Raw genomic sequence first — 23,592 nt, forward strand, 5'->3', positions numbered from 1 at the left:
CTAGTTAATAAAAAGTAAGTTGCTTACGATTTGCAACATGCTACAGGGTGGGTATAATTCAAAATATCTTGTTTAGACCAGGGTAGTGTCCTTTCTTGGGGTAGAAAGTCAATGAACGTTGGTATGTGTGAATCTTATATAGACCATGGGAAAAGATTTCCGCACTACAAAAAATTAGTTAATATTTTGATTGGTGGGTGGAACTTTTAAGTTATGAAAAAGAACAATAATACAACTTGGAGTGGTTTGAAAAGCCAGTAGTCACAGCTGTAAAACCATTCTGCACTGTGCAAGTACAGCAGAGAGAAATGAGAAGAAAAAAAATTACCAAATTCAAAGAGACTGGAGAATTTGCAGTATGCCGCAAAAAAGCAGAGAGAAGCCTCTCGCAAATAAAACGACATTGAGAGCAAGTGAAACAAGTCATGTTGCTCAATAGACTAAGAAACTTTTTGTGCTACTGATGAACTTGCGCTTGCATATTTTGGAAGTGTGTGCAACAAAAATATAATTGAAGTTGCATGTCTCAAATTTGTGCTTTTCATTTCATATGCATACCGTTTCTTCACCTGATGGCCAAATTGTGAACTAATTTTTTTGTAACTTCCATACCAAGTTTCATTGCAGTTGTCACCCAAAATTATTTCTATATTGGTCTAAACATGGTAGCTTTAATACCACACAGTGAATATTTTAAATTTCAATGAAGTCCTTAAAAAATTTAATATATTATCATCAGCCTTAATCAGCAAAAAGTTATCACAGAGTTAGAGTGGATCAATTATAACTTTCAAATCTTTACACTTTAATTATTAATTGTTTCGATGATAACATGGGCTACATTATGCTAACCGTTTATCAAATTAAACCAAAATTTGATTTTATCACTTTAAGGAAAAAATAAATAAAGTGTGCTTAGATCGAATTTCAATACCTTAAAATCAAAACAAATACATTAAAAACTTTTATAAACTAACTTTCCTTTGACCTGTGTTTTTTTTTTTTTAAAAGACATTATATTACATGAAAACATATATGAAAATATAGGGAGATGAAAACTTATCAGGAATAATAACTCAATGTGCAAAACAGTGTACAATAAAAAATATGTAAACAATATGGAATAAAGGTTATGTTTATTGAAATTATTGAAAAAAATATTAATCATTATCAACACTATCAATGATCTTTTGTTGCAAATTCATCATCTCTTCTTTTAGGGAGTTCAGACAATCTTGAAGGTTACTGAGAGGCCTATAAAAAATTTTAAGATTAAAAAGAAGAACAACTGTACAGTTTTACAAATAAAGAAGATGACTGAGGTAGATAACACAAATTAAAATGAACCAGAATTGAATGAGAATAAAAATAAATAATATATTGGTATAAATTGCATTAAATTTATTATTATACTGTTAATGTTTTTAAAAAAAGTAACTTCTAAACGAGCCATTTGTAATACGCTAAATATGCATAACTATATGCCAGTCCTAAGTCTGTAAAAGGAAGCTAGATAAAAAATATGTTTTCTCCAATTATTTGTATTTTTCGCTAACCATATATGCCTTAGTTCAGACTGGAATTTTTGCTCCTCTTTATAGTATATTTTAGGATACTGGATTTATTTCTTTTAGAAATTTTTAGAGTTTACCATACCAAAAATTGCTTTTTTTTTCCTTTTTTTTTTTTTTTGAAAAATCAAAAGCAATTTATATTAAGCCTCAGATCTGTTGGCAATGTTCCAAAGATAAAAATCCAAAGTTTGCAAAAGCAAAATTTATTTATATTCATAGTAGTCATATTAGTATGACTACTATGAATAGTCATATTAATATTTCAAAATTTTTTTTTTTTACTTTTATGCAATTTTTTTGCACAAAAAAGTTGAAAGAAATAATAATAAAACAATTGGGCAAATTAACACTTCTAATTACATAGCTATATTCAATAATTAAATACAATAGTAAAAATGCTACTTTTAAATAAATTTCAGATTAAGTCTGTCTTTTAATTATATTTGATCAAAATGAAGATATAAATGATATTCAACTTGAATTGTAAAAATCAGGAATGTTCTTTATTTACCTGCTCTCAGTTAATTTCATGCTTTTCTGTAAAAGATCATTAACATATTGTTCATCAAAAGTTGATTCTGGATCAGGGATATTTAAATGTATAATTGGTCCACTACTAGAAGATTTGTTCTCCACTTTCAATATACCTTTAGACTAAATGAAAAAAATAAAAATTCAATATTTGAAAAAAAAAAAAGTAAAACAGTTTCTTGTAATTAAAATTGTTCAAAACTGCTGAAAATTAAAACTACTTTCCGATGTTTAATGGTTTTCACATTTAGTATAAGCATAAGAACAAAAACAAATCAGAATTATTTTACAGAATACTTTGCGTAGGAAAAGAGCGGTAAAAGTAATGTATAAGTTTAAAAGACTGAGCATTATTCTTGATTAAACCTAAATAAACCTATATAAAATTATTAAGAAAACCAAAGTTAAAATATTAATGGTAATTAAAATTATAATGTTTATATTTTTAAAAATTTCTTTTTTTGCGAAATTAAAAATACATATTAAGTTTTCAAATGGGAAAACAAGAAAATGGTGACAGAATAAAGTCATCTTAACAGATCATAAATGTTTAATGCCAAGAATTTGTTTGAGTTTATAGTACATAATTTTGTTTGTAGCATAAAATTTCACCAATAAATGGCGCAGACAACATATTAGATAAATCTCAGCCCAAAAGGTAAAATTCTTTCTAAACCTCTTGAAAGATCAGTGTACTAAACAAATCCCAACATGATAGCATACCTGGTGCAAATTATTATTAGTGAAACCAATTAAGACTTTTGAGAATGTCCCCGCTAATTTTGCAACTCTTTTGAGCTATGTAGTTGTAGCTAATGAAAAACATTTTGAGAACATCACATTTGATTCAATAATTCAAAAATTGGATGTATAGTGCCAATTACAAATTGCACTACTCTAAAAAGTAAACTAAAAAGCTCCTTATTTTGAATAGTTATATTCCAGTGGAATGAATTTATTACAATTTTCCTTGAATAGTATTTAGGAAACTATCTGTCTATTTTAGAAGACCATAAGAAGAAATAAGTAAACACATAAAACAATTTCAAGTAAAAAATTAACTTACTTCTAATTCTACTAGCTTTGATTTTAAAGCTTTTCTAAGCTCAATAACTCTTGACTGGTAACTAAACTTTTCTTTTCTCGTTTCATTAAGCTCCTTTTTAATATTATTAAGCATAACTTCCGTTTCCTATAAAGAAAATATGTAAATCTTAAAAAAGGGTTGATTGTTACAATATTCAAGTGCCATTTAAATTTTTTTGAAACATTTGAATATAAATAATGTAATACAATATTCAAGTACCGTTGAGACTTTTTTTTGTTGCAGCATTTGAATGTAACTCATGTAATATAAGTGATTTTCCTTAACAATACTGAACAGATAAGCTTCTTAAACGGAACAGATGTTATTGTCTGTCTGTAAAGTCTATACTGTATCTATAATACTGTACTTTAGTTTGTCTTTTATCTATCCTAAATATGAAACAAAATTTTTATCTTAAGTTTTTTACATAGTTGAATCAATGTAAAAAGTAGCATTAATTTTTTTCACCATAATGCATCACTTTACATAAATATATATAATTCCCCAGACTTCACAGCAATAGATCTGAAAATTAGGTTATTTAACATACAATTTATTGTAAAAATTGCTTTTCAAAAACAATAATGAATTATATGTGATTACAAATTTTTATCTTCTCTACAAAAGTTTGTCAAAAAAGTAAATGTTTACTTACATTAAAAAATAATTATTATTTTAATGTTCAGCAAAATATTAGTAGTTTTTCATTTTTTTCGAAAAACAAAGATTGAAAGGGCAAGCATTCTTTTAAAAAGTAAATCTATTAGTTTTGTATCTAAATATAAAGATACCAAAAAACATCGCATGTTTTAAGTGTCAGATAAAAGCACAGGAGGAAAAAAAAACTTATTTGTCAATACAAGAATGTGAATTTATGAATTACCTCATAAATTCCCATAAATTACTACTAAAGGGAGTGAATCATACAGAATTAACTTGAAATACATATTATTTCATAGTCCCCATTGCTACATGCAATTTCAATAATAGATTTGAAAATTAGCCCATTTAACAAACAAATAATTCATTCTAAAAAATTTTTAATTCAAACATACATGATTCTAATTTTTGTTGACAAAAGTTAGTTAAATTAGACAATAACAAAATTAATCAGATCTTGAATAACTTTGCAAAAATCTAAACATTTAAGTTTGGTTTCAAAGAATTTTAATATTGCACAAAAATAAGTAAAACATACTAAATTTCCAAAGAACACACCTGAAAATATTATTAAAAATTGCTATAGACAAAATTTTTTGGAAAATTCAGGTCTTGGTAATGCAAATAATTATTTATATCTCTGAAATAAAAGTAGGGAATTTGATTTAGATTTAATTAAAAATGAAAGATTAGAAGATTTTTTTTCTCCAAATAAACAACCTAAAAATAGGAGTTGACTTTAGGGGCAAGGAAGACTGAGGTAACTTTAGAGAACCCAGATTTTGTTTTTAAAATAATCTAACAACATGTAGCAGAAAATAAAATTTAAGGTTTTTCCAATTTAGTCTAGATCTAAATATTACTCAAAAAATTTTTTTTTTCATACTTACTTGCATATTTTTCTTTAAAGTTGAAACTTCTGATTGATATCTCTCTTCTATCAATTTGAGTTTCTCACGTAAAGCTTCAGCTTCATTTGTTTTTTCTTTTACTCTCCAACTAAGAGCCTAGTGAGGTAGATTATTTCAATGTTAATCTCTCTCTATATGTATATATTTAAAATTTAATATATACATATAATACAAATATTTTGCATTCATAGAGGCCAGATTTATTAAAGATACACAGATACTGAAAGAAAGCAGTTGAAGGTTTAATCAATGATGCCAGTCCATTAACTAAAATAAGAAATATGTAAATTTGTTTTTATCATTAGGGAGAATGAATCCCACACTATAGTGCAAACTACCAGCACTGAACAATAGTATGAAGCCCACAAATATTAATAGAGAAATTTGAATTTACAGAAATGCAAAACAAATTTTTTGATTAAAATGGGAGGTAAAAAAAAGCCAGGCAAACTCTTGTGGTCTACTGAAAAATTTAGGAGAGTTAACAACTATGATGAAGAATAGAGAATTGAGAGAGAGGTAAAATTAGGAGAAAACAAATTAGGTTTAATTCTTCAGTTTTTGACCACAAATCATTTCTGACTAATACTGGTGTAGTGTTGCTACAACTCTCTTTCCTTTTTATGGGTATCAGTCAACTGCCTAACTGCCTAAACTGTCTGAGATAGCCTCTCTGTGAATAAAATAAGCATTTTGGTCTGCCAATTTTTGGGTAAGGAGAGGGAACCGGAGAAGAAGGGCAGGACAGAGGTGAGGAAGAGAAGGCTAAGACCTGAAGACAGCTGAGTTGAATCTGATTAAAATAGATGTTTTGACAATTTCTGAACCAAAATATACATCAACCCTGAAACTATTGCTGCAACTGGACTGAAAAATTGATATATAGATCCAGATAATAACAAATGATATCTCAGTTCCTGATGATTTCAAGCCAAGTCAAGCACATGTGCAAGATAAGTGACTTAAATTCAATTGACTCTAGCAGTGCAATTCCTTTTCTTTAAGCGTAGGCTTTAAATTTCTTTGTCACATGTTGATTTAGTTTTGTATAATTTGTTATTGCCTTATTTTATTATGCCACATGGTCGAATTTATTTTAAAGAGTAAATCTTGATGATTGAGTTAATCATCATTAAAATTTCTTAATTAAATTTCCCCCCTTGTGATCATGATTTCTAGACATATATTTTTATCTTACTGTATTTGTAAGTGTTGGTGATGATTTGGGATAGGCCATAGTTGTTAAATGCATTAGTACTAAATTTGTCAATTATCCCACTATACTTCACTCAAATTGTCATCACATGTATTTCAGAAATAGGCTGACTGATACCCATAAAAAGAAAAGAGAGTTGTAGCAACACTATACTGGCTATTTTCCCTTCTTTCTATTTATATCATTCACTAATGTGTTTATACATGGGGAAATGTTTGAATACTCTTTTGTTGCTTGACTGTAAAAGCCTAATGCTTTTTCAAGAGATTTATGACAATATATAAGAGTTCAAAATGATTATATACCATTGTTAAATGCAAAATTTAATTTTTAGCAAACTTGAACAAATTTTTAGTACAAATTAGTGAGCAAAATAAGAAACTTATTAAAATGCCTTTTAATTTTAAAATTAATAGCATTTATATAAACTGCAAGTAATAATTGAACATATATCATCGCAAGATCTAGGACAGCACTGAGTGAAAATTTTTTGGCACTGGAAAAATCAGCTAGAAAAATTAACTTAAGAGTGAATGTAGAGAAAACAAAATATATATGTATTGTGGCACAAAGGAAACCATCCCTAAATTGTTTAAAATAGATTCTTTTAAATTTGAATCTGTAAAAAATTTTACTTATCTAGGATCAGAAATAAACTATCAAAATGACATCAATCCTGAAATTAGAAAAAGAATAATCGCAGCCAATCGCTGCTTCTATGGTTTAAGATCATTATTGAAATCTCACTTAATAAAAAGAAAGACTAAGATCTTACTTTATAAGGTATTAATCAAGTCAGTTTTGACTTATGCTTCAGAGACATGGACTTTAACAAAAAGGGAAGAAAAGTTATTAGCAACCTTCGAAAGGAAGGTCCTACGAACCATCTTTGGCCCTATACTCGATAAAGACAACTGGAGGAAAAGATATAATTTTGAAATATATAGGATCTTTGATGGCGATGATATCATTAAATCTATTAAATTAAGTAGAATGAGATGGGCCGGGCATGTAGTGAGAATGAGCCCAGAACGAACAGCATTGAGAGTCTCTAATGCAACCCCCTCCAATAAAAGGCCAAGAGGAAGGCCCAAAAAGAGATGGAAGGACTGTGTAGATGAGGATTTTGCCATCCTAAAAGTAAAGAACTGGAAAACAATTGCTGGGAGAAGGGCAGAATGGGAAAAGCTTCTGAGGAAGGCCCAGGCTCACAAAGGGCTGTCATGCCAATGCTGATGATGAATAATTGAACATATATTTAATCAACTGCTTTGCTAATATGTAAAATCTTCACTTTCAAAACTGACATTTATGATGTAGGATATATTGACAATGTTCATGGTGTGTTGAAAAAAGAATGAATTATGAAATACTCAATAAGACCACTTATGCACAACAAACTGACCTACGACTTCAGCACCAGCTGCTTGTTTACAAACAAGACGGTGTGTAAATATTCTGGACAAGTTTCTCCCATAAGTTAGAATGTTAATTAATATGAAGTTAACTAAACACAATGCTGTATCACATATCAAATTTGTTAAAATGTACTTCCTTACATGTCTTTTATACAACCTACATTTATTATTTATGTACTTGATTGAAACCGTGATTATTTTTGTTTTAATGTATCTGGCAACTTTGTCGCAGAATTAGTTTATGCTCTACATGGCATCATGCTTGGATTTGAGCTAAGTAAAAAATAAACCATATTTTTCTGTGAAATAATACAGACCGTGTCACTTAAGAGAACTCATATTTGGCCTGCTACTGCTAGGTCTACTCAATATAGAAAGAAGAGTTACTAACATAAACAATAATAGTTATAAAAAAAATAAATAAAGTATAAATTTGTATAATAAGTAAAGATAAAAGTTTCAGAAAATAGAAAGTCTGAAAGGAAAATTTTTATGTATAACCTTCAATTGTTCAGCAAGAGCAGGATCCCGTGCTTTGACTTCTTCTAATTCTTTTTTCAACTTGTCTACTATTGAATGTTGTAAATGAATTTCTGTTTGCAGGTGTTCTAACTCTGCTCTATGCTTTAACTCAGCTTGAACTTTCAAAGATAACTCAGCCTGCAATGTTGATATATCTAATTTTTTGGCATCTGCATGTTGATTGGCTTGTTCCAAACCAGATTTTAGAGTTAATACATCTCGCTGCAGATGAGAATTTGCTCTTTCTTCTTTAGTTACCTGTACAGAAGAAAAACAAGTTTAATAAGTTAAACCTACTCAAGCCTTAAACAGTGACAACCTTACAAAATAATTTATATTTGGTGCAACAGGAGAAAATCAAACATTAATGCAACAATAATTTTAAAAATGAAATTACTTGATTCCTTAAATCCTTGACCCAAGCTTTTTCTTTTTTTAAATCAGATTCAAGTGTAAAGATTTGATTTTTAGTATTTTCTTCCATTTCCGACAATTGTCTCCTTAGATCTTCAACTGAACAAGTTAGCTGCACAACTGAGGACTCTTTTTCCGATAGCTTTTGTTCCACTTCAGTCATGTGTTGCTTAAGAATTTCATACTTATCTACAAAACCTGTTTTTAGGACAAAAACAATGTTATTATATAGTTTTGATTTCTAACCCAAACATTAAAAATAATATCAAGAAGTACAATAAAAATAATTTTTTAATCATAAAAGAACCATATTTGATTCGAGAATTTTTTTCAATAAAATAAGCGACTGCAATGGGATATATTTTAGATCTCATTTTACTTCCATTTATAGAATCTGTAAAGGGTGAATCGGAAGCCATGATGCAAGCAAATTATGCTGCTCACTAGACATTAGTTTTATTATCTTTCTTACTTTAGTCTTCTTGTAAATAGACATTTTAATAATAGATGAACCCTTCAAGCTTTATGTTTTTCTGCCACCTTCAAAGAAAGCATGCATGCAAATGAAAGATGAAAAAAATTTAAACTGTAAAAAATTTTAATTTTCAGATGCTTTTTAAAAATTTCGGAGATTTGAATATTTTTGGGATTTTTCTGAAATTTGAAGGTGTCCCAATTTTTACAGAAGTGCTGGCAGTTATACAGTAGAAGTTGGCAGTTGTGCAGTAGAAGGAAAGCGGATTTACACATTTACATGCAAATAAACTTACATTCCGCAAATATATCCAAAAGAAATACATACAACATCTAAAAGAAGAAAAAATGCAGTCTAACATCATTAATGTAAATTTGAAACAAAACAGAAAAATTTGTTTAGATTAAAGTTTTTTTTTCCTTCCAAACAACAAAAATATAACTATAATTAGGATAGATTTCATTTTATGCCTGTAAAAAAAGTTTATTTTTCACACAATCATTAATAATTTCAATGAAATGAAATAACTACTTTAGATGTTATAAATGTTATTAACTTATAACTCAAAGAAATAATAAAAATACATAATTTTGTATTAGTCTCAAGATGAAGCTCAAAAACTGTACAACTATAAGTTCTTAAGTTTTAATGTTGTAGAAATAAAAACTTTTAAAAAAATGGATGAAAAAATATATAATTAACATAATTATAATCCTTTCTTTTTAAAGATTGGAAGGGACAAGCAATAAAATAATCAGTAATCTTTTCATGTTTCTGTTCTTTATTTGCCTATTTTACAAAAGTCATCTAGTTTATAAACATTATCCAAAAATTTGAACTGAATTTTCATTTTGAGGCACAAAGCAAAAAAGCTGCCATTATCCTCTTCTAGTAAAAACATGCTGACATTACAGCTCAATATCTGTTTAATGAATTGAATGAAACATTTTCAGAATTAACTGGTGAAAATGATTATTATACAAACCTCTATTAAAAACAAAGTGTAAGAATTTTCAGGAAAACTTATTTTGTTACATTCCAATGAAAATGAGCTCTGGGGCAAAAGATAAGTTTCAAATTATATTAGAAATACTAAGAGGTTCAAAAAGTTAAAAATCAAATTAAAAAATAAATAAATAAATGAAAAGTTGGCTTGGTTATAACCCCGAACAGATTAAATTAATTTCTTTATTTTCAGCTATAATTGTGAAATAATCAACATGATAACAAAGAATTAGAAATATCTTTCAAAAATTCTAATTCTTATCAATACAAAACTTTGAACCATCAGTTACATTACCTATCAAAATATATACATAATAAAATGTACATAATTTTTGCGTAAAGAAATAATTTTTTCTGAGGAAAATGAAATTGGGTTAGCATTAAACGATATCTCATTTAAGCCAGGTTCATGTAATAAGTACTTAGCATTATCTTTGAATACAATTTGACCAGGCATCAAAATTTAGTTCCTGTTAATTGCACTCACTTTAACAAAGTCCAGCTGTATTTAGATTACCAAAATATTTTTTAAAAAAAATAATAGCTTTCTAATTTTTCTATTTATAAATTTAAAAAAGCCTCAGGATTCTTGCTCTTTATATTCCAAGTTAATTCTAGCTTTATTATCTACTTGTTCAATAAAAAATAGAATTACTATAATTCTAGGATTATTGTTATTGTTCAAACTCACCTATAGCTTTTCCCTTTTCTTTCTCAAGTTCAATAATAGTGTCTTCACTTTTTTTTAATAGAGCTATTTTTTCTTCAAGAAGTTCAGACTGTTGATTTAGTTGATGCTCTAATTCCACAATTCTTCTCTCACTACTAGCAATTTTATCTTGATTCAGATCTATGCTTGCACAATTATCACAGGGCACACTTTCAGCTAAAGTACTACGCAGTTCTTCTAATTCATCTTTAAGCACCTTACACTCTTTAATCTTTTCTTTCAACTTTTTATACAATAAAGATTTACTTTTCGATGCTTTTTTAACGTTTATCGCTTCAGGTGTTGGCAATTCAGAATTTTCAACACCATTATTTACATATTTTACTTGACACACATTCTGCTCCTTTTCAAAAATAACCAATTCTTTTTTCAATGAAGCATTTTCTTCATTTAAAGTTTGGACTTTAGCTTCAGCATTTTTAACCAGTAGTTCCATTTCGGAAATATTGGAAACTAGATTTGATTTTTCGTTGGTCAATTTCTCTACAAGCTGTTGGTAGTTTAGCAAGTCTTTACTATATACAGTAAGTACACTTTCAACATCACTCTTTTTCTTTAACATATCATCCAGCAAGACACCTTGATTTTGAGTTTCGCATAATATCTTCTGCTCATATTCTTGCCGTAACAGTTGAGTATTATCGTTGTGTTTTCTTATGACTTCCTCCATCAAAGTTTTTTCTTTCAACAACTGTTCTGCTCGAGATGTTTGAGAAATCAATTCTGTTTTCATATGCTTAAAGTTACTTTGAAATTTATTCAGGTTTTCACTAACCGTCTTCAGCGACTCATTGACTATTCGCTTTTCTTCATTAGCAGCGGCTAAAGCTACATCAGTGGCTGTTCTTTCGTCTTTTAAAGTATTAATTACCTCATCTGAATGACGGAGAGCTGTTTCTAGGTGAGTTATTTTAATATTTACGTCTTTAACATTTTGTTTGAGTTGCTGCACCTCTATATCTTTATCATAGGATGTTTTCTGCAATATTGCTATCTGCTTATTTAACTCTGCCTTATCTTTTTCTAACGATTGTATATAATTGGATTTTTCCTCACATTGACCAGTTAAAGATTTCAGTTGATATTCCTGATCAGAAACTGTAAAAGAGAGAGCCATCAAATTGGACTTTTCTTCTTCCATCTTACGAATTCGTTCGATGAGCGAGTCCTCTGCAGAACCCTTATCTTTCTGTATTTCATCAAATAAGGATTCACGCTCCTTCATATCGGCTTCAATAGTTTCTAAACGTTTCATTAAAATTTCTTTCTCTGCCACAGCTCTCTGCTGCAAATGACTCAATTCTAATTTTAATTGGCTTTTCTCACTTAATGCTGATTCGAGCTTACTACCGAGGCCACTCAATTCATTTTGAGTGAAGATCAGTTGCTGATGCAACTTGTTTCGATTTTCTTGAGTTGAGTGCAGTTGTTCTTGGAACCAATCTTTGGATTTTTGTAGAGTTTCCATTTCCAGACGGACATTTTTCACTTCATTTTCTAGCTGTATCTTGCCTTGAAGATGAATCTGTACTTCAACATGAAGCTCTGCTATTTTTTTCTTCAGCCCAGCAATGGCTGCATCTCTTGAATCCATGTCAACCTTTAGTTCTTCACAGCCAATTCTTGTTCGAGTGTTGGCTTGTTCACTTTCAGACAGATCATCTTTAAGTGCTTTAATCTCAACATTTTTAGTTTCAATTATGTTTTGGTACTCCTTAATAATATTATCCCAATTATTGTGTTCTTTAGTTTGGGAATCATAAAGAATTAAAGCATTCTTTTTCTCTACTGTTGTTGCTTCTAATTGACCTTGCAGTGATTTTACTTGGGCTTCATATGAAGTTGCCAATGATTGATAATAATCTCGTTCTTTAATTAAATCACGTTGTTCTTTTGTTACACTTTCCAAACGCCCTTCTAAGTTAGCCTTTTCTCTCAGCAATTGAAAATTTGTCTCATCAGTTTCTGTAGCTTTATCACATGTTAAAGATATGGATGATTTCAAAGGAGAAGTATTGGCATTTTTTTTAACTATGCCATTCTGACTAGATGGAATAAAATAGTTCCTTTCTAAGTCGGACTCGTTGAAAACTCCTTTAGAGTTGTGAGAAACTTTCCGTATTTGAAATATTTCGTCATCAACGCCACTTATTTCAGAGAAATTAGACTCCGTCTCAAAAGCTTCTGAGCATAAAGATTCAAGGTCATATACACTAGACTCTGTCTCATAATCGTTAGAACTATCGGGATATCGTTCATAAGGAGAATCAGGGTTAATGAAATGTGGGAGTTTTTGAAGTTTAGAATTTTTTGAAGAATGAACTCTTGGTAAATCTGATACATTTGTTCGCATACTCTTTTTGAAACTAATACTATTAATACTACTTTGGCTACTGCTTCTACTGTGTGAGTGATTTTTAATAAGTGATTGGTTTAAGTTCATTTTTGGTAAATTATCACTGGGTGTTTCAAAGGATGAACTACTAGAAAACCAGGAACGTTTCTCTACTGTAGAAGAAATAATATCTGATGGATATCTAATAAGTTCTGTTTTTGGAGTATTTTCAGGATTTATATTTTCTAAAGTAGAAAAATTTTGTTCAGTCACAGGAGAAGATTCATTTTCAGTATCAACACTAATGGGGTGAGTAAGCTCTTTTTTCTCAAGTTGCAATCTGGTATTGGCAACAACTTGAGCAACAATGTCTACAGACACAGGCTTTACATCCAGATTACCTAGGGAAAAAGAGAAGATATTAGAACTATTTTTTTTAAACTTATAACTACTGTTTTAAGCAAACTGTTTATGCTCCTAGCAAACAAGTTTTAATATTAAATGAAATAATTTCAATTTCGCTTATGCATGAATCTAATGTAAATAAAAAAATTTTAAAAAAATAAATGAGCAAAAACCTTATGCTTTCTATTATTTTAATAATACTAATGCTCTTAATTAAGACATCTATGTGAAGTAAATAATATTTAAAATAGCTTAATAATTAAAATAATAAATTATAATATAATTATAATAATAAATTATTATATTGAGAACTAGGAATGTAAAGAATATCCCTCCTAATGGTTCCTTTGCTGAATATTCGATTAGCAGAATGTTAGGTTAGTTAATAAAGAATAATCGAAAATCTTTTATTTTACTATACATTATTAGAAACAGTTTTAACACAGATTTGTGAAGTTCTAAAACTTGCACATGGTTTTCAAATACATATTAGCAACATTAGTGATTTTTTTCTTTCTTTTACCTATAACACTTTGCTGAAGGGCCAATGCTTCTGATGTTGCAGACATTGAGTGAAGAGGAGAGAAATTAGTAATGCTTTGAGAAACTAAATCATTGGCATCAGACAGTCTTTTAAAATTTCCAGAACTAAAATATCTCCCAGCTTCCTTAAAGATTTCAGGATTATTTTGGTTGATGACATGTGCAACCTAGTACAATTAAAAAAGCAAAGCAATTAAATGTGTCCAACTAAATATCATTAAGTTATACAACAGTCATAGAGAAATTTCCAAAAACAGCCTATTGTGATTGACTATTTATTATAATTTTTATTATTATTTTTATTTATTAGAAGAAATAGATTTTATATTTTTAGGACAATAATTTTAACTTAAGTCAAAATTAACATATTTTACTAAAACTGAAGTGTGTTTCAGTTCACATTGTAATCACAGACCCATTAAAGTTTATTGGAGTTCAACAGGGCATGTCAAAGTCAAAATATGCCTTTGTTCAACGGTCACATCAGCAAGGATCTATATCTGGATTTCTTTAACAGAAGTGATCATAATTTTGTAAACATGAGACTTGACACAGTCTTTGTGTAAACAAGTCCTAAGATGGAAAGGTGACTGTATAATTGTCGGTCCACAGGAAAGATAATTGAAGATAATCGTGCATGATGTTAAAAAAATATAAGGTTGCCACATCCTATTGAATGATCACAGGATCAATGATCATCTATAGCAGCCAAAAAATTAGCTTTGTTACTTTTTAAACATCCTGTATAATGCCCAAAAACCAGAGACAGGCTAACAAAATACAGTACAAAACCCGTTATCCGGAAATCAGAAAACCAAAACACCGGGACAAAATTCGATACATTTTCCCGCGATTTTTTTAAAAAGCTATTTTTTTCTTCATAAGACTTTAGGATTTTTCTTTCTTTTTTGAAAGATGTTTACCTTACCATCAGTTTAGAAATAATCATTAGTGTATTACTTAATCGTTTTTTCTTCCTTTTAAGATAATTTCCAAATATATATATATTTTTTTAGTAGGGTTTAACGATAAAAAAACGGCTTTTTGTAGCGATTCAGAAAAACGGAAAAATCAGTTATCCGGAATAGTGATGGTCCCGATCGTTCTGGATAATCGGTTCCTTACTGTAATACTATTTAGAATACAAAAGTTTATATTTAAGTGTTGCTATTACGATACTTATTTTTATTCAATGACTAATCTCATGATAAAGCTTCATAAAATAAACTTTACTACAAATTCAAATAATGTTTTTTTTTTAAATATAACTTAATATCTAATAATTTCTATACTTACAGCAATTGGAATTGTTGGATAACTAGATTGCTCAACAGAATCTATCATTTGTACAGAATCAATAGCTTTTTGAGAATTAACAGGTGATACAGGGGTATTTTTCTCCATTATGTTTTCTTTAGGAATGTTAAACGATACAGCAGTTGACTTATGAGTTAAATCTAAAAATAAATAAAAAAATTGTTCTTAATCTTCTTTTATTACAGAAGTCATCAACACTGCACAGGAATCAAATAATTAAGCCCCTAAATTTGATACAAAATTGCTTACTGAAAGTTGTTTGTTATAATCGAATGGCAAAAAAATACCAAAAACTATTTCATGAAATTTACAAATTGCATAATTTTCCTTGGGGACAAATAACTTGGCATTTTATTTAGTGCTAGGATTCAATAATAAGAATGAAATTAAATTACATACAATACAAATCAATGAAATTTTCAAACATTTTTCAATATTATAACATAAATAATTAACTTATAGTTAAACAATTACACATTCAATTTTATTAAAAAAGAACAAGCTACTAAAATAGAAACACAGTTAAAACATTGTTTTATACCATTAATTTACTTCGCGGTGAAATTATTCTGAAATAAATTAGATTTTTTTAAATAATGAGATTTTTATTAATTCGCTGAAAAATTTGAAAGAATTACTTAAATCATATATTTTACTACATACTACAATTTTAAATGAATATTTCATGGGTAATTATTTAATGGACAACTAGTCAAATTTTCATTTAGTGACACAGGTACGTTAGCTGTTAAACGAGCTCAATACCATTCCTTACAAAAAGTCCTCAACTTTTTGCTCCAAATAAAAACCAATTCTGAAGCCCAAGAGGAGGTTTTCCTTTTCTCAAACATACACAAAACAGAGTTTGTTACTTAATAGAAGAGGTCGAACCACTTTCCTCGCTTTAGAGACCACCTTACTTAGGAATCAAACATAAACATTCGAACCAAAACAATTAAGAGCGTCTCGTGTATTGAATAAGAGCTATGTATGAATATGAACCTGTATATGAATTCTGAATTTGAGATTTTGATTAAAATTTATAATATTATAACCGAACAATATTTTTTTAAATGATAAACAATAAATAAAAAGATAAAAATTGTTAGAAATATAAGCAATTTTTACTTTTTCCTTTATTCTCATTTTCATCAAGCTTAGAATCTAAAGCAAAATCTACATTCGGGTCAACGACACTTGAAAGAGAATCAAGAGATGAGGAGTCAATGGGAAGATCTTCAGATGCAAAACTTATTTGTTCAACAGTGAACTGAAAAGAAGCCATTGAATCGAAATCCTGCACCCATTTATAATCAAATCTGCAACAAAGATATTCTAACTTAACAGTTGTGAAATATATCTTAGAATAGTCACAGGATGCAATGATTTTGATACATCAGATTAAGATTTGCATACAGAGCTTAGTATGCTAAAGGGCAAGACTGGGAAATTTATCTGGGGGCCATTTTTTTCCCCCACTGGTCAATCTTTACATTAAAAGTGTCTTAATAATGATTTTTCTTGCTGTCATAAAAAATATTTATTCTTCTTAGTTTAAAAATTTATTTTAATAATAAATAAAAAATATTTATTTTTCTTAGTTTATTGCCAATCTTTTTTTTTTCTTCTTAAATTTTATTGATAAACTTTTTTTTTTTACGAAATATTACATTATGGGTTTATTTATTATTTCTGCCATTTCCCCTCCCACTCTGTCATTTGGTACAGGTACATCAAAGACGAAAAATCAAACATTAGCCTACTCTTTAAGAAGTTTCTTTTTGTCAGTAATTAATTCTACTTTACAACCTCCACAAAAAAACAAAGTTAGCACATTTGAAAAGGTGTTAAAACAAACTGTCATAAAAAAGGGTAGAAAAGGTCATTAAACAATATATCAGACAATAATGAAGAAATAAAATTGTTTTATTTAAATTGATTGAAAAAGTTAGGATTGAATTTTATGGAGCCTAAAATTAGCGTATTTAAAGATTGCTTGTACGAAATTTATTACCATACAACTTGTCAAACATTTAATTAACAAATAAAAATAAGTTTTTTTATCCACATTAAAAGGCTACATTTCCGGGAACTAAGGAGTGGTGATGATAGGCTGTCAAATGACAAAAAGAGGCAGTTGTAAGTGAGTGGTGAATGATGGTATTTTTTTTTTTTTTTTGATGGTCACTTCATTTAATTTAGTTGCCATATGGCAAGCGGTGACAGCTAATCTTGCCCTTTATAGTATGCTAAAGCTTTGTTATATCTGGTCCAATCATTGAGAATGGTAATGAACTAATTAATGGCTCACAAAATAATTCCTTTTCCTCTTTAACTTGTAATAACTCTTTTATATTAAAAGTTTTTCTTTTTCTGCCAAATAAGTGAAATCTATTTCAGGGTTGGGGTTTTGGACAGGACATGTGGGTTTTACTGTCTTAAGCTGCTCTAAATTGACTAAAACTGTCCAAAACCTTAAACATTGGTAAAAGATAAAAATTCTATATGTGTAACCATTGTACACATAATAATTACATTGATTAATAAATGTTTAATACTTTTTATACAATTTGCTTTAACTTATTAATGGAAAATAATATAAAAGGAAAAAATTTATAACTTTTCAAGCTCCACAATTCATTGAATATCAAAAGTAAAAGTGAATACCTTATCCTTTAAATATGAATAAATGAGCTTTTAATACTGATAAATTACCTATGTTTTTTGCATACGGAAAAATAATGCAATATTAAAAATAATAATAAACTTTTTTAATAAAACAAAAATTATTCTTCATTATGTTACTTGTCAAAAATTAACCTTTTATTTTTCACAATATTTTTTTAAAAATTGTGACACAGTTTGAATAAAAGGGTGTTTAAGACAGTTCCGGAGAAAAAGGTTTCAGACAGGAAGGTTTAAACCCTGGTATAAACCATGGATTAATCCATTCTGTCCTAAACCTTGCCAACTCTGATCTAGTTTATTTGAAATCTTGAATTTATTTGAATAGGAATTTAACTTCAGCTTCTAGACTTATTACTCATTTCTCGTAGATAGAATTTCTTAATTAGTCTTAATCTTCATAAATATTCTTAAATGTGAGTTATAACATTATTTAACAATTAGAAGTATCAGAACAAAACTTTAATTAACTTATTAGGGTCAAATAAAGTAAAAATGGGAAATATAAAAACTCTGAAAGTCAATTCCACTTCTATACATAATCATATCCTTAAACTAAAAATATAAGATTTTAGCTGAGGTTTTATCTTTTAAAGGTTATTGGTCAAGTACTGTAGTATTATGTGACATTCAAGGTGGGACAATCCCTAATCTGTGAACCAGTCAATCTAAATATTAGCTTTCAAAATGAGACAATCATTTTCTTGTGATGACAAAATGGTACAGTTTTGTTTAAAGATTGACACTCATTATAACATAATGCAAAGGATTTCACAACATTTTTCCAGCCAAGAAGTAAGTGACAATGCTGTAACTCGATGCAGATGAGATGAAAATTGAAACCTTAACTCGAAAAAATAAGCAATTTTTAATGACTTTGTTTGAATTTATAGACAAAGTGAAGAGCTGACGTTTAAGGAATTTCTGCATAAAATTTTACCCCTTAATAAAGATTATATTACTAAAAAGTGTATTTAAACTTAAATTTGCACTGAATTTACTTTTTTTCCTAGATACTAAGACCAGGCATGTGCTTAGTATCAAGGTACGTAAAACAGTGTAAAAGAGTACTCTATTTGGTAATTATGATGTCATAAGCATTAACGAATGTGTAGCAAAAAATTAAAAAGGTTGCTAAGTTAGGAAGCTGCGGAATTAAAAGATTCCAATATTTAGTGTGATTTTACTACAGCAATAATAGATCATCAATGAATGATGACTAGACAAAATAACTTGAAATAGATACTAGTTTTTTAGTTAACAAATTTTTGTTTCTTCTTACTAATTTATGAGCTTGCCGAATGACAATCAAATCTGTAGTGAGGATATATGTCTCACATAAATATTTTAGAAAATGATAGCTTTCGCGTATTTCTGTGTTATTTTCCGTTATCTGCGAATTTGAAAACACCTGACTTACTTCAAAATTTTAAGTTGAGGTTCTGCATACCAATTCGTTTTGAACATTCGTCGCTAACATTCGTTTTGAAAATAATTGTATCCCCATCAACTTTACAATCATTAATAAATAAATCACGAACATAATAAACAATGTATAATAAGTATACAAAAATACGATAAACAATAAATAAATCACAAAATATTTATAATAAAGAAAATAAATAATCATGCAACGAATTTATTACATTTCAAATAATTTTTTTTACTCAATTTTATACACATAAATTCAAACTTACGACTAAAGTTTCATAAAGTGCTGAAAATAAACATCTCGAAGAGTAATTTAGCAAAATTTAATAATTACAAGAAAAATTCTTGTTATGTGAGAGAAAAAATCAACAAAGATTTCTAGTCATAAAAATGGGAACAACGAAAATCCGGCTCTTCCGTAAGTAGACGTGGACATATAAACTTCTTAATCTCAGCTTAGCAAAAAAATATTGTTTTAGAAATTCATACGAAGTAAAATTTCAGCGAGGTATGGCGTTTATGAATAAATAAAAGTAACTTGATCTTCAATAAAAATCTTAAATCAATTGAAGTTTAATTTTTCTCCCTGCATTACTAACGTGCTTGTTTTTATTTACATTTTATCACCCCCACCCTTCAACCTCAACCCCCTTAGTGCCGTAGATAGGAGGAACCCGCAAGAGGAAGTGAAGGTCTTATCTTCCTGATGGCAACGAAAAACCGGTTTTCAGGTTTGCCTTATTTTTGTGGTTTATCTTATTCTTGGCGTTTATTTATCTTTATTCTTGGCGCAATAACAATCTCGAGCTTGTGCCCAACTCTAGTTCCGGTTAAAAAGTTTGCAGCTGCTTACTACATGTTATTCTGATAGGCGATGTTTTCAAACGGCTAATTTTGTTTTCAATAAAAGAAATAAATTAGATAATTTCTGAGCTCAAATCTGCTTTATTTCATAAGATATTAATGTTATTATGTAATTCTGGGGAGTTTGGAGTGAACATTTGTTTTAGTTATTTTGTTATTTATTATTAAAAAACGTGACATGGTTGCTAGATTTTGAATAACTCGCTTTTTTGGCAGTCTTGATTTGGCCTCTTTCCATTTGTTTATTACTGTTTGTTCGTGTTGCATGCTGTGCACCATCTTTACGTTAGTGTTAGCATATAGTTAGAAGAGCAAGATTAAGTTTATGCATTATAATTCAGGAATAGTTAAATTTGAAAGTTGGCATATATTATTGACAAGGTAAGTGTTTTATAAAGTCTTTTTTCATATGTTAGGTTTTCATATTTATTATTGATTAAGCCACATGTTACTACTACTTAACACTACTAATCCTCAATTAATGTTAAAATTATATACCCTTTATCATTTTAACATTAATAAAATGATATAGGCGTATTGTTTTTTCATTTTTTTCTTATTATATTGCGACACATTTATCAGTTATTGCATGTGGTATTCATTAATTAGTTGAATCGAAATAACACCTAAGTTGTAAAAATATTGTTCGTTTTGAATCAAATTAGAAATAGTTGTTGTTTTTTACGTAAGATATTAATTAAGTATAATGCCTTTATAATATATAGGAACAAATAATGATAAAAAAATTGTTTCAGTGTGTTTAAATTGCTTTGTTTTTGTAAATAAACTTCTGGGTGGCAGAGCGTTGAATGAATGGATTTTCCTGATATTTTAACTAATACACATTATTATTTAATTCTTTTGTTTATTAAAAGTAGATTTTTTTTTATTTTTTGAAATGTCCTAAATCTATTATAATAATTTAGTAAGGTTTAGATTATATTTGTTTAAAATCTTTTGTTCCTTGGGTGAGAGTGTGCTCTCTCCTTAAAGATGTTTGTTGTGATTCATATGAGAAATAGTTGATTTTTTACATTAGATATTAATTAAGTATAATGCCTGTATGATAAATAGGGATAAAAAATGTTCTACAATATTTAAATTGCTTTATTTTTGTAAATAAACTTCCGAGTAACAGCTTTGAGTGAATGGATTTTTCTGATATTTTTACTAACAGACATTATTATTTAATTCTTTTGTTTTTTAACCGTAGACTTAATGAATTTTTTTAAATGTTCTAAACTTCTTGAAAATGTTTCAATCAGATTTTGCTAAAATTTATGAAAGAAGTCTTGTGTTATGTAGTTGAGCATCAGGGTGGCAGACCTTCGAATATAAGGATTTCAATGTTATTTTCACAAATACACATTATTGTTTAATTATTTTGTCTATTAAAAATAGAATTAATGTATTTTAAACATATATACCGAATATTTTAAAATCTTTTAATTAGGCTTCGTTAATATTTGACAAAGAAGTCTTGTATTATGTGGTTGAGCGTGTTCTCTCTAACGATAATTTGTTTTGATTCCTATTAAAAATAGTTTTTGAATTTTTACTTAAGATATTAAGTAAGTAGATAAAATATAATGATTGTTTTATAAACAGAGCAGAATAATAAACAAAATTTTGTTAATGTACATTAAAATTAATTTGTTTTTATTAATTAACTTTTGGGTGGCAGAGCTTCCAATATAAGGATTTTGCTGATATTTTCACAAATACACATTATTATTTAACTATTTTGTCTATTAAGAGTAGAATTAATTTATTTTAAGTATGTATAAAAAATTTTTAGTTAGATTTTAATAATATTTATCACAAAAATACTTATTTTTAAGTGAGTAGGCTCTCCACTTAAAGTTACTGTTTGTTATGATTCATGTAAGAAATAGTTGTTCATACTTTACTTAAGACATTATTAATTAGATTACGTATAATGCATGTTTCATAATTCTTCCTCACACTTGTTTCCTTTCGATTTAGGATGCAACTTTGTTGGAGAAAACAATTCAAAATAAATTGTGAAGAGAAGCAGATGGAATTATTTAAAGCAAGCTGTGATGAAATGAAAATATTATTCAATTGATTCTTTAAAGGATGCAGAATGGCTCAGTGGGGCTTTAGTGAGGAAACTTGTTTCTTATTTAATATCAAGTATCTTTCCGCCTATTGCCCCTTCTAAGCCGCATCAATCCCTAAGGACACCCATGAAGACCTTTCAAAATTAAGTCTGACTATAAGGTACTCCATAACACGGTGATAGCATAGTATGAAGGTGCGTATGTTTGTATTGATTTTTTTCTTTAAAATTTATTAGTCATTATGCATGTTTGTTATAAACTGTCTATCAAACAACATTGAATTTTGGGTAGGATTTGTATGTTTTCAAATCAATTGAAAATAAAGGGGAAAAAATGAAAATATAAAGAAATTTAATTAATAATTAAAGGTTTATTGTAAAATAATTTCTATCCTTGCTTTAAGAATTTTAGCTATATAATATTTTATAACCCAATTATGTGATTATGTCCAAATAATAATTTTCTTCGAAAGTTATTATTTAAATAATTAATTGAATATCCATGAAGTACATTCAGAAGAGGTTTGAGAAAAATATATAATAAATATCCTGCGTAAATGCTTTAATTTTTTTTCTTCTTGTTTTTAAATAATGTGTTAAGTTATTATTACTATTTTTTTTTAATTCATCACCACTTATCTTATTTCATTGAATATAAAATCAGGATAAAAACTTATCTCCGCTTTGACATAAGCATGTGAACATCTAATATTTCATGCAGTTTTTCTTATAGTTTGTATTGGGTGATAAATATTTCTTTAAAAACTATAATTTATGTATCTGCTACTCTATCTCAGGACTATGATGCTTAGCGGTGAGTTTATTAACCAACTTATATTCGAATGTTTTACTCGCATGAGTGACTGTTTAAAAACTATGTGTGAGAGACACGCCTCGTGCATGTGCGAATCGCATGGTAAATGTAGACCTGCTATTTGTTCTTCTAAGAATATAGTGTCTGTTTTACTTACAAATTTCAGCTCCCCATTTGTAGGGCACCCTATTGATATGAATGAAATATTGTAAAACTTATTGTATTAAATATTCTATATAGTAATTAACTCTCCTTTACCTGAATTTTCTCTCTCTTTCTTTTAAAAAAAAAATATAGTTTAATGTTTCATTGAAATACATAAACAATGAAAGAATAATCAAGTCACCGCTTAAAGACTTTCATAGAATTGAAAATTTAAAAAAAGAAATTTCTATGAATACAGCTTAATAGCCATCATAGTGAATATTAATCGGTGATGTCTTGTTCAAACACATTTGAGTTGCAGTGCTGTCAGGCTAACAATCGACTTACATTTTAATTTTGCCATTACATAAAGCAAAATATATTTAGTTTAATTCATATGTCTAATAAGTATGTTAATTCCAAGTGTA

At 28.3% G+C, this 23,592-nt stretch overlaps 1 protein-coding gene across 3 annotated transcripts; it reads right to left on the reverse strand.

The window, feature by feature from the left end:
• Positions 1-1,119: 1,119 nt before the first annotated feature.
• On the reverse strand, positions 1,120-19,935 carry LOC107446387 (uncharacterized). Of its 3 annotated transcripts, none has more exons than XM_016061017.4 (11): positions 19,526-19,935; positions 16,272-16,462; positions 15,123-15,283; positions 13,807-13,993; positions 10,505-13,279; positions 8,317-8,531; positions 7,899-8,177; positions 4,743-4,859; positions 3,172-3,297; positions 2,086-2,228; positions 1,120-1,254 (listed from the first exon to the last, which is right to left on the reverse strand). In XM_016061017.4, exons 2-11 carry the CDS (start codon positions 16,426-16,428, stop codon positions 1,161-1,163), a joined length of 4,254 nt encoding a protein of 1,417 aa, XP_015916503.1. In that variant the 5' UTR covers positions 16,429-16,462; positions 19,526-19,935; the 3' UTR covers positions 1,120-1,160. The 3 variants fall into 3 exon arrangements, with proteins under 3 accessions (XP_015916503.1, XP_042909048.1, XP_015916504.1); XM_043053114.3 differs by having other exon boundaries at positions 19,594-19,911; XM_016061018.4 differs by lacking the exon at positions 16,272-16,462 and having other exon boundaries at positions 19,526-19,895.
• Between the last annotated feature and the right edge of the window lie 3,657 nt (positions 19,936-23,592).

The sequence above is a fragment of the Parasteatoda tepidariorum genome, chromosome 4 (genome assembly GCF_982258835.1).
Source record: "Parasteatoda tepidariorum strain Cologne lab strain chromosome 4, Ptep-v5.0, whole genome shotgun sequence".
NCBI lineage: Eukaryota > Metazoa > Arthropoda > Arachnida > Araneae > Theridiidae > Parasteatoda > Parasteatoda tepidariorum.

Bases quoted from the DNA above. Each gene is read 5' to 3' on its own strand.
- LOC107446387 (XM_016061017.4), bottom strand. From the start codon at position 16,428: ATGGCTTCTTTTCAGTTCACTGTTGAACAAATAAGTTTTGCATCTGAA. The intron at 13,994-15,122 runs GTAAGTATAGAA...TAATTGTACTAG, and splicing joins ATCCAACAATTCCAATTGCT to GTTGCACATGTCATCAACCA. The intron at 13,280-13,806 runs GTAAAAGAAAGA...CTTTTTCCCTAG, and splicing joins CCTTCAGCAAAGTGTTATAG to GTAATCTGGATGTAAAGCCT.